Source organism: Eptatretus burgeri, chromosome 12 (assembly GCF_056783735.1).
Source record: "Eptatretus burgeri isolate ZD-2024b chromosome 12, Ebu_testis_v1, whole genome shotgun sequence".
Lineage (NCBI taxonomy): Eukaryota > Metazoa > Chordata > Myxini > Myxiniformes > Myxinidae > Eptatretus > Eptatretus burgeri.
In genome coordinates this window covers 72,148,017-72,160,155 of record NC_140972.1, presented here as the reverse complement: position 1 = coordinate 72,160,155, position 12,139 = coordinate 72,148,017, and the positions used below count along the sequence as shown (strand labels likewise).

At 42.3% G+C, this 12,139-nt stretch overlaps 1 protein-coding gene across 1 annotated transcript in view; it reads right to left on the bottom strand.

Moving 5' to 3' along the window:
- Positions 1–12,139, bottom strand: part of DBNL (drebrin like) — a 134,832-nt gene that overhangs the window by 59,506 nt on the left and 63,187 nt on the right. Inside the window, exons 5-7 of the mRNA XM_085848499.1 lie at positions 11,418–11,564; positions 2,613–2,690; positions 770–873 (exon numbers count right to left, since the gene is read on the bottom strand). Of these exons, the coding sequence (XP_085704625.1) occupies positions 770–873; positions 2,613–2,690; positions 11,418–11,564 (329 nt within the window). The remainder of the gene's footprint in view (positions 1–769; positions 874–2,612; positions 2,691–11,417; positions 11,565–12,139) is intronic.

The following is a 12,139-nucleotide window of genomic DNA, read 5'->3' as shown; positions in this document are numbered from 1 at the left end:
CTGATGCTGACCCTGCTCACCAGATTCTCTCAGCGAGGGAGCCTCGTAAGTGGAGGAGGCCAATGGGCCAACCACGTGCCTCGTAGTTGCAGCAGGTTGATCAGCATCTCAAAGAGATGGGGGCATCTACCTCGGGGATGGCCAGACAGAGGCCCCTGGAGTACCGGCAGAAAGTGGATGCAGCAACGCACTGCTCTGGCGCATGCTCTTATACCTGACCTGACATTAAAAACTAGGGCAAGATCTAAAGAGTTAAGTCAACCCCACATACTTTTTATTCCCATTATTGGTGGAAAATTGCATTCGGAAAATCCCAGCCAGCTCTGAGATTGAGCTTGGAAATTGATACAGTTTGGAAATTTGGATTGTTGAGAGTGCAGGAAGAAAATAATAATAATAATTTTCTGAATGGGGGTTTAGTACTCTTCGTGGTTGAAGAAACTCTGTGGTTCCATTAAAAATTGGAGGCACTCTTTGTTGAAACAAACTCTACAACACCAAGCCTTCCACTATCCGACAGGGGGAGGCTTAAATATATGCACAAACTATTATGAATAAGGAAGCACAATGGTACAATTATTCGAATTGTTTGCCACATATTAACAAGATAAATTTCTTTAATAAAATGCAAGCAGTAAAATTGATAATTATTTCCATTAATGATTCCAGAAAAACTCAGAACAATGAAAAAAAAGATGAATGCAAACTTCCAAAGCACAGCATGACTGGTGAGATGAAAGTCCAAGAGAAGATCCGATGTTTTGCCTACCGCTGGGCACGGACCTGAGCCCCCCGCTGGCATGCTGCGATGGCTTCTTGCGTTTGCTCACCAACTTTCTCAACCTTGTTGGCATTTCGTTCATTATCTTCTTGCTGTGGATCAAAACAAGAATGACAAGGCTGACAAGGCAAATGAACTGATGAGACCATTATTACTCACATATACAGGTTTTATCCCCTTTCCTCTACAAAACCGTTTTCTTTCCATAAAGCGCTTGATTGGAGCGAGAAGGTTTCTGTAGTGAGCTCGAGTAATGAACAGCAAAAGCAAATGTGAACATTTCACACAAGCAAAAGGCACCAACAAAGAGATTCAGGTGTTCGATCAAAATTTATCTTTATTCTTTTGCTTTAAATCCATTGAAAATCATCTCCAAAGATATTCATTATTTGAGAGCAGACTGTATCTCAAGAGAGAGAAAAGAACATTCAATGTTTGATTTGTTGAGAGATAATTGGCTGCTGCCAAATATTTTAAATATGTCTATCTATAATCGCCCCAGACTCGGTGGTGTAATGGTTATTAGAGCGTCCGCTCTGAGTCTGGGAGGTCGGTGGTTCAATCCCCATCAGTCATACCAAAGACTTTAAAAATGGAATATGCTGCTTCCTTGCTTGATGCTCAGCTTTGAAAAGGACATAACAGACAAAATGCTGGGAAGGCAATGGCAAACCACCCAGTATAACCCTTGCCAAGAAAATGCTTCAGCAGTACAAACGCTCTGCAAAAAGTATGGTACATCAAAAAAAAATCTATAACCAGGAGAGATGTGCACACTTGCTTTTGAGCTATCTAGCCTGGGTTTGAATCTGAACACAGCGATAAACTATCACCCTGGTGTTTCTCATTCAGGGGGATACATCAACATGCATGGCGTCCAATAGAAGTTAGTCAAACAGGACGACCTCTCTGCCAGAACTGGTCCTTGGTGAACGTGAAAGATCCCATAGTGTGTCTTTGTGAAGAGTAGGTCAGTTATCGCAGGTGCCCAAACTGACATAAATCCTCACACTGACTGACTCTTGGGAAGACAATGAAAAACCTCCTGTAGCATAAACTTTTGCCAAAAGATTGCTTTGGCAGCACTGGAACTCTTTACCGAGTGTGGCATATCGACGATGATATCCGTCAAACCTGTGAACCTGATGTAAAGAAATTTTGAAACGAGCTCAAATGAGCTAAGATCCTCGTCCTCTTAATGATGACGTCATAAAAACGAATATGACGTCATTGTGATGTATTAGGTTTGCGATAAATTATCTGTGCTAATGCCCGGCTTGATTCCCGCAAACAAAATTCAAACAGCTTGCCTAGTTTCGGAGATTATGGTATAGGCGATTTCCATTAGCGGCGATATTATGACGTCAACTTTTGTTTCTAGGAAGAATTTCCAAAATCGGAGATGGTTACTGCCTGCGCGTGGGCTTTCTGCATATACTTGGCAAGTTTCACGAAGATCCGATGAAAACTCTGGGTTGTGAAACAAAAAATGTCCAAAAATACGAATGACGTCATAAAAATTGATATGACGTCATAGTGATGCCTTCCATGCAGCCGCCTTCCCATACAAAGCAGCAGTGGTAAGAGATTGCAAGTCATACATTGCAAAAACGTCATTTTTATAAACAAAGAAACACCATTACTTGTTTAATACCAGCAAATACACCTGAATTTTGGTAAACAAGTATTGGGGAATGAAAGACGAAGTCATGATCATGCTGGAATCGGCATCAACTGAAGAATGAACGAACTGGGTGTAAAAGGTAAAACAAAGTCCAACAGAATCAATTTGAAAATGAAATGAGCAGGTTCAAATGAACTGTACCCCTACCTTGATCTTCTCCCAGTACTTTGACTGATGTGCTTGTAGAATCTCATTTCCAGCATCAGTTTTCTGATACACCGAATGCTGAACACAACAAATAAAGTGCAGCATTAGCTGGATGACAGCGAGATGTCCCTCGTATTCATGCTGCCAACAGTATTCCTCATTGGGAGTATAATGTGTGCAAATACTCGTATGCACAAACAGCAGTAACCTGAGCTGCCCATTCAGTAGATATGTACAACAGCTGAAGCTACAGATTAGGTGTCAAAGTTGGAGCCAAAAAGAAAACGAAAAAATAATAAAATAAAAAAATAAAAAAAAATATATATATATATATATAAATAAATTAAATTTTTTAACTAAGTTACCATTCACCTAATTTTTCATTTATTTGAGAGATGTGCTGTTTACCCACCCTACAGCTGGGTATAGAAAGTTCAACTTCAATTAATTAAATGAAAAGGTAATTCGGTAATAACCAAACGATGACACAGACATCCAACTAGAACGGCCACTTGAGAGAGTGCATACTGCTGCCAAGCCGATTAGTTTACGTCTTCTATCCCACCGATAGGCTCGATCTGGATTCGGACCTGAATTAAAATTTAATTGGCTTGTTCCTGTCACCTAACCTTACCATAAATCAAGTTTCGTCCGAATCCGTCGTCCATAACTTTTTGAGATGTCGTGCCATATATTGTTTTCGCCATATCACTCAAAGGTGAAGAATCACTTAAAAAATTCTCAGATCCAGATTCAGTTATTTAACAAAACTGAATCAGTTCTTTCTTGTTACATACCCAACCCTGACCACCAAGTTTCGGCTGAATCAGTCTACAACTTTTTTCAGAAATCTTGCTACACGTCGTTTTTGAACCGATCTGTCAATGGTGAAAAATCACTTAAAAAATTAGCGGATCCAGATATGATCCGGATCTTCACCAAAATCTGACCATTTCGTCAGTGTCACATACCCAAGCTCTCCACCAAATTTCGTACGAATCCGTCTACAACTTTTTGAGATATCTTCTTCAGAGACAGAAAGACAGGGGTGAAAACATAACCTCCATCCATCTTCAGAAGTGGAGGTAATAACCACGAATGTGATAGACACAAATACACTCACTATGCCCATTGTAATGTATGAACGATCTTCACAACCGCACATTGTAAGCCGAGTTGGCGATAGCGGAATGGAGTGGCCATTTCCATTGACATTGTACATGTGGCAATAGGATATGTGCTCACATATCTTCATATTTGCCACATTACAATGTCAATGGAAATGGTCCCTGTCAATAATGTCAACAACATAAACTAGAAGGGCACTCGGAAGAGCGCATACCTCCGCCACGCATTGCCTGATCCATGAGAATATATCGGGCCAAATACATTTTTGAAATATTATGCTATATATGGTTTTTGGCACGATCTCACAATGGTGAAGAATTACTTTAGGAATTAAATAATTATTGTATCCAGATTCGGATTTAGATCTTCACCAAAATAGAATCGATTCCTCCATGTCACACACAAAACATGACCACCAAGTTTCATCCAAATCAGTCTACAACTTTTTGAGGCATCGTGCTATATATCGTTTTTGGCCCAATCTCTCAATGGTGAAGAATCACTTAAAAATTCCAGTGGCCAGATCCAGATCCAGATCTTCACCAAAATCTAAACGATTCATCATTGTCATACACCCAATCTGTCCACAAAATTTCATCCGGATTTGTCGACAACTTTTTGAGATATCCTGTACACAAACAGACAAAGAGACAAACAAACAAGCGGACAGACAGACAGAAAGGGGTGAAAACATAACCCCCTTCACCTTCGGTGGCAGAAGTAATAAAATAATAACATAAATAATGTCAAAAACAAATAATAATAATGTGCATGCATATTTGCCTGAATTTTGTTCCTGCTCTGCCCCATCTTGGTTAAGAGAGGGTGGAGCTTCCATCAAGCAAGCACACTCAAGAGATATATGTGAGGGGAGGGGAAGAGAAGGCAGCATGAGGGGAGGGGAAGGGAAGGCAGTGTGACAGGAGGGGATGTGAAGGCAGTGTGAGGGGAAGGGAAGGCAGCATAAGGGGAGAAGGGAAGGCAGCATGAGGAGAGAGGAAGGGAAGGTAGTATGACGGGAGGATAAGGCAACATGAGGGGAAGGGAAGGCAGTATGACGGGAGGATAAGGCAACATGAAGGGAAGGGAAGGCAGTATGACGGGAGGGATGTGAAAGCAGTGTGAGGAGAGGGGAAGGGAAGGTAGTGTGAGGGGAAGGGAAGGCAGCATGAGGAGAGAGGAAGGGAAGGCAGTATGACAGGAGGATAAGGCAACATGAGGGGAGGGGAAGGGAAGGCAGTATGACAGGAGGGGATGTGAAAGCAGTCTGAGGGGAGGGGGAGGGAAGGTAGTGTGAGGGGAAGGGAAGGCAGCATAAGGAGAGGAGAAGGGAAGGCAGCATGAGCAGAATGGAAGGTAGCTTGAGGGAAAGGGAATTGATGGCAGTTTCAGGGGAGGATAAGGCAATATGAGAGGAGGGGAAGGGAAGGCAGCATGAGGGGAGAGGAAGCGAATGCAGTGTACCGGGTGATATAATGCACCCAAACAGCAATGTTTTCTTTTTACCTGCCGGGTTCGATATAAAACCGGGTGGGAGTATTTAAAACCCACAATATCCACCTGGCATAGTCCTACCTGCATGCATGCCCGCACATGCAGCGACCTTGCACCCTTCTGGTTGGCTCACTCAAATCAGATTTGTACATGCAACACTCTGGTGAAGCCATTTTAAATTCAAAGCTAAACCATCAGTCCTTACCAGCCCCCGTGTTCCGACAACCTCCTCGTGGTCCATGCTAAGTGTGCACGTACACCAGCGACATATTCATCTTTTCACTCGCACACATGCACGTATTCTCAACGGCGTGCTCAACTTTCCCCACACCCACACTGCACTGCACGGCAATGTCCCACGTGCCCTCGGCACTGCACCACATTTGCTCATTTGTGCCGAAGCACATGGTTCGCGAGATGGCCAGGTCACCTCCACTACGGCACCACACACCACGGGGCGGGGTGAACGTTCGGTCCGCACACTCGCCAAACCCGTGCACACGTAACCAAGCATGCATGCAATCACACACACACACACACACACACACACACACACACACACACACACACACACACACACACACACACACACACACACACACACACACACACACCCGCAGAGCATGCACACTCCCCATTTCTACCACATCCGTGTGTGCTGCCTACGTATCTCTTCATATGTGCAGCAACTGCTGGCTTTTAATATATTGCAGCAAATGTCAATATATTTATATTAGTATTTTATAACAAAAGCAGATTGCACAAAAAGTGAAAAAGCAAACTGTTAACGTAATTGCCGAAAAAAGGACTCCTTTGACTGTATCGACATGGCTTGCAAAAGAGCGTGGACAGGTGGGTTAAAAAAAATTAACCAACGGGATTGCAGAGCACAGCAATCCCGTTCGTTCATTATTGGTGTTGTGCTCAATGAAATTACACTTTCTGCACATTCCTTAATCTTTTCTTCACCCTCCATAATCGTCCGAACAGTAGAAAAAGTTAAATTTGATGCTTTGCTTTAATAAACGCACTTATACGCTTCGTTATAATAATGGGTTTTCTTTAAATTTACACATTTCACTCCAGATTTTGAAAGTTATTTAGTCCATGCGGTCCAATCCTCAAATCCCAAATCATTTTTCGATTATAAACTTGAATGAAGTCTGTGAGAGTATGTCATCTTTCTAAGTCGAGACATCTTTAGTTGGCGGAATCAAAATAGCTGCAAAGACCCCCGTGAGGTGAAGTGGGGCCGACCGAGGATAAATTTTATCCAAACACCCAGTTTTCATTCATGCACTCCCTTGGAGTTCCAATGGTACGCAAGCAAAGTTTTGAGCTCCGAGATGTCATGGTTTTGGAGTTATGGAGGAGACACATGCACACACTCACATTTATTATTATCGATATACAGTCTCCGCATTGGTTCTGCCAAAGCATTACTTGGCAGAGGGTCATGCTTGGCGCTTTGCCATTCTTCTCCCAGCACTAGTTAGGCCAGGAATTTGGAATTTGTTAATGGTGCTGGAGGTAACTGGCCTACTCTTCGAGAAAGAGAACATGAGGATCTTTAACATCCACAAACCAATGTCGGCAGACGGGACGCCGAGTTTAACATCCATCCGAGAGACGGCGCGCACATTGTTGAATCACCTTGCCTGTGAAGCACCGGGATGACGGTTTATACCTGGGTCGGGATTCAAACACAGACTAGACAGCTTTGAGGTGACTGTGCATACCTCGTGGCCATACTCTCAGCCATATACTGTAAATGAAATAAAAAAAATTCAATTCAATCAAATAAATAAATTTCGCAGAACATAGGTTCACCTTCTTTAAAAAGCTCTGCTTGCAGCATATTTATATTTTGTGTACCGTTACCAAAATAAAAATCACAAATTTACCCACCTGTCGCGCTTGCCACATCATTAACCTATGATAACATATTATTTTTTGGAATCAAGATGATGTAGACGCAGCAGCAAACACAATTAATGCAATAAAAAGTCACTCGTTTGATTTGGAAGATTGGGGGTCCAGATGCTCAATCGCTAACAAGTAAACAACCTTGGTTTAATATCCTGCTCACACAAGTGTGCATTTCTCACTTGCATCGTAAATTTTAAAAACAAAGGTTTCTGATTCTTGTCCGAAATAAATATTTTCACAGAGCCTTCTGGGACTTATGGAAGGGCAGCACAACCGCAGCATAACCAAACACCCGTGGTGCTTCAGTGCTGTTTTATCACCCATTTTATGCTTCTCGTCCGTGTTGGAAAATATCACAGGGTGGAAATGTTATCGACACCGAAGGAGGCCTGTTGCAGTGCAGAGCTGCATACAACCTCGTAAGAATAGCACAACGTGAGGGACATCAATATCCTGAGAAAGGTGAGCATGGTGGCTCAATGGATAGTTCAATGGTAAGGTACTTAATTTTGAGCTGTGGTCTGAGTACGAGTCCCAACCCGACTATAAACTGAGGCAGGGCATTGCATTATAGAGTGCTCCATCTTTCGGAAGACAAATTAAGCTGGCTGTCCCATCTGCCAATCCCCACTTATGGGCGTTAAACATTCCAAGCTGCCTTAATAAAAGAATAGACCACTGTGTGCCAGTAGTCTGTCAAAATTCTAAATGATTACCCTAATATACAGGTGGAAGTGCATAAATGGCATTGGCACAGCGCCAAAAATGACGCAAGCCGCCATTGCAAGCTTCAACTGTTCAAAAATAAATAACGTCTTGCAGAAAATGAATGAGAAAATAATGCAATATGTGCAGATCGGGTTGCACAGGCCCATAATCGGACATATATCGGCAACAAATCATGTTGATGATATGTCCGAGTCAGGCATGATCTCATCGTTGAAGCAGCACATCCAGTTGAGGCTGTCCAGAAAGCCAATTACAGGCCTACACTCCATATAGTTTGCCTTGATTAATTAATTTCAATCTGTACCCACCCAACCCCCGGGTGACATCAGTAAATATCGGGTGACAAAGAAACAATGAAGGCAAGTAAATGTCTTGTGACATTTAAATCGTTCCAACGTGTTACGTGGCACCATGCAGACTATGAGCTCCACTTGGCATGAACCTCAAGGTACTATCTTGAAAAGTAATCTCAGCAACACCCACACCATTAGTACGTACATCTCAAAAATAAATATACCATCAGAGATGGGGAATCCCCGCCATTGAATGAAAAAGGTCATACATATTCCAGATAATGAGGGAGGTGAATTGGAAACAAGACACCATTTGGTCATCATCTCGAAAAAGTTCCCCAGGGGTGAGGAACGTAGTAACCAAAAATAACTGAAATCAGATAAGCGGTTTACCATTTAATACAAAAAAACGTTTTTTTCAAGATGGCCGCCCCAGTCGGCCATCTTGGATCCGACCACACCCAAAATCAATAGGCTTCTTACTTTTCAGGTGGTACATGTGTGACCCAAATTTCAAATCGATATGGTGAACAGTTTATGAGTTATCGCACTCACAGCTATAAATGTTGACGCCCGGACGGACGGACGGACGGACAGCCGGACGACCTGGGTGACAACAATATCCCCCTTCCGCCACGTGGCGGGGGATATAAATTAAAAAAAAAAATTTTGTACGAGTACACAGAAAAAAAGTCGATAAAATGTAACTCAAAATACAATTTTTTGAAGTTCAAAAAAGCCTTAAAAACAAAGAAATTATATTGTGGTGGGGAGAAAGATGAGGGAACTTGATGAGGGCACAGGCTTGGTTTTTGGATGGTCGTCTTGTTTTTCAATTTCTGTTAAACTCAGATCCAAACGAGAAGGGCACTCGGTAGAGCACATACCTCCGCCACGCAATGCCTGATCCAGGAGAACATATCGGGCCCAATAACTTTTTGAAATATCGTGATGTATATATATATATATATATATATATATATATATATATATATATATATATATATATATATATATATATATATATATATATATATATATATATATATATATATATATATATATATGACAGTTTTTACAGCCATTTTTCCCTGCTGTGCAGGGGTTTTGGCTTTTTCTTGAGGCAATGTTTTATGGCCGGATACCCTTCCTGACGCCAACCCTGGTCGCCTCTTACGACACACAGGGATATGGTATACCTATTCTAACCGGGGCATACACTGGGACCAGTACACTGGTACTCACTTCGCCGACCTCAGATGGATGACAGGCTGAGTCAACCCCCTGGTGTTAATTCAGCAGCCAACGGGGCTTGAACTCAGGACCCTGGGATCCCAAGCCACCACCCTAACCACTAAGCCAACACCAGGCATATATATATATATATATATATATATATATATATATATATATATATATATATATATATATATATATATATATATATATATATATATATATATATATATATATATCGTTGTTGGCTCCATATCTCATGGTGAAGCATCACTTTAAAAAAGAAATAATTCTTGTATCTGGATTCGGATACAGATCTTCACCAAAATTGAATAAATTCGTCCGTTTCACACACTCAACCTGTCCACCAAGTTTCATCTGAATCTGTCCACAACTTTATGAGATATTCTGCACACAAACAAGCCAGTAGGTGGCGATGGGTCGCTGAGCATGGAAACTATAAGATATAGAGTAAAATGGATGTCATATAGCGGATAGGGAATCACCTTAAGATTATGCATATCAAATCTCATCGAGCTCCATCTACTGATAACTACTCGGTATCCATTTGAATGAAAAGTACCGACAATGCGGTTTGAAATCGGAAATCCCCAAAGTTCGAGGGGGTGCTGTGGGTGAACAAAGATCTAAATCGAAAATCCGGCTCGATCGTTTGTGCACAATGTATTCCAGACGATTAGTGTGAATTTTCATGACCATCCGACCATAACCCTAGGAGGAGTAGCATTTGGCGCAAAGGCACCTCCAGCTCTCGCATATTATCGATTTTTGCACTAATTGACCTTTGACCAAAGCGAAATCGGTCAATATGTCCTGAGGCAAAGTTGTAGTACTCATTGAGTACCATGAACCTGCAGTTTCATTCGTATAGATGCACTCACCTGGTCGCTAGGGGGCCTTCAATTTTCGCCAATTTTCACGCATACCCTAATTGTAGGTGACGCTGTGGGTAAAGTATTCCATACATCACAAAAACCCAAATATATTTGGTAGAGCATCACCTGTAGATCATTCGTGCCAAATTTCATAACCCTACGTGGGATAATGGCTTTCGGAATTGATTCCGCGTGAACGGTACCGATTTTGAAGGTTTTTCGGTTGTTGCATGGGAACCAAAGCGTCCCTAGCAACCATCACAATTTCAAGGTCACAAGATGTACCTACCACCCGAGTTTGGTCAAAATCCGCCCACGTTTAGTTCCAATTATGCTGATGACAAACGAACAAACATCCAAACAAACATCGAAAGAAACAGACAGAATTACTGACAACAAGGGTCACCTATTTTGGCGACCCAACAGACAGACAAATAGACAAACAAACAGACCCAACAAGGGTGAAAACATAACCTCCTTCCACCTTTGGTGGCAGAGGTAATAAATCTGCCAATAGATGCATTGTTAAGAGGGAGAATGCATTGTTGAGTATGTAATCTGTGTAATCTGTCTGCAATGTGGATGACAAAGATGGCATACACAAGTCTTTGGATTCAATCCCAGTTGAATGCCTTGGAGCACGACTAATGTGGTTAATGATCTTGCACTCATAGGTCTCCATTTTTCTTTTAACATTCATCTGCGGTTTACAGTGGAGATTATACACAAGCCACACGGAGCGCACAGACACAAGTAGACATCAGTGCACTTCACTGAGGATGACCAAGCCATTAGGAGACACCAGACAAACATATGATACATGCAGTTCAAACAGCTCGGGGTTACGATGGAAATGCTAACAGGCCAACCCTTGCTGGTGTACAAATGGCACCAATACGGTAAGACTCCAACGGAAGATTACAACAAATTATCAAACAAACAAAAAAATAGTGTAAAAGCATTTTCAGTGAGATTGTCATTTTATGAAGTTGGCATCCAAACTTCATAAAATGACAATCAAAAAGCAACAAGCTTGTTATCCAACACGTTTAAACGTTTCAAAATTCATGAACAACGGAAAATTAAGAATTCAGGCTTGCCACTTGATCCTGCGGTGCTCGTTGCCCGGGACGAGAGGCTTCCTTATGCACACCGTACTTGGCGCCCGAAGCTTGGGCAACTTTTGCCATCAAGGTGTCTGGATCCACGTCGTCCTCTGTGCGGGCATTCACAGACACATGGGCCCCCTGAAAATGTTGGAAAGTCAGGGACGACACAGTTGGAGGAAGTGGAGCAAAGAAAGTGAGGTGAAGATAAAAAATAAAGTGGTAAAACTAAAAGCGCAACATGAAGAATTATCCTGCAGAGTGACCCAAACAAATGAAGAAATGGTTGACGATAAGAAGACGGAAGATAAAAAAAAAAAAAAGGACGGAAGATACGGTGAATGTAAAAGGGGTGAGGGCAAGTGGGTTAAGGAATCTTGAGACGTGCAGTTTGCAGAGGTTGTCACGTGACAATCAATTCCACTTCACGTCCATTCCATCCATCCAATGGGGACCATACTCTGTACAGAGCGTCGGTGCTGCCGAAGCAGTCTCCTGGGCTATTGGGCACAATCCTGGATGGGTCGCCACTTCAACGCATGATACTCGAATGGCTCAATCATCCCAGCAAGTTGGTACTCATTTTGCCGACCTCGGAAGGATGACAGACTGTCAACCCCACCTCGTATTAATTAAACGGAGGAGCGGGATTTGAACTCAGGACCTGAGGCTCTCAATCCCACCACCCAAACCACTCCATGTCAGTATCCTCCCTC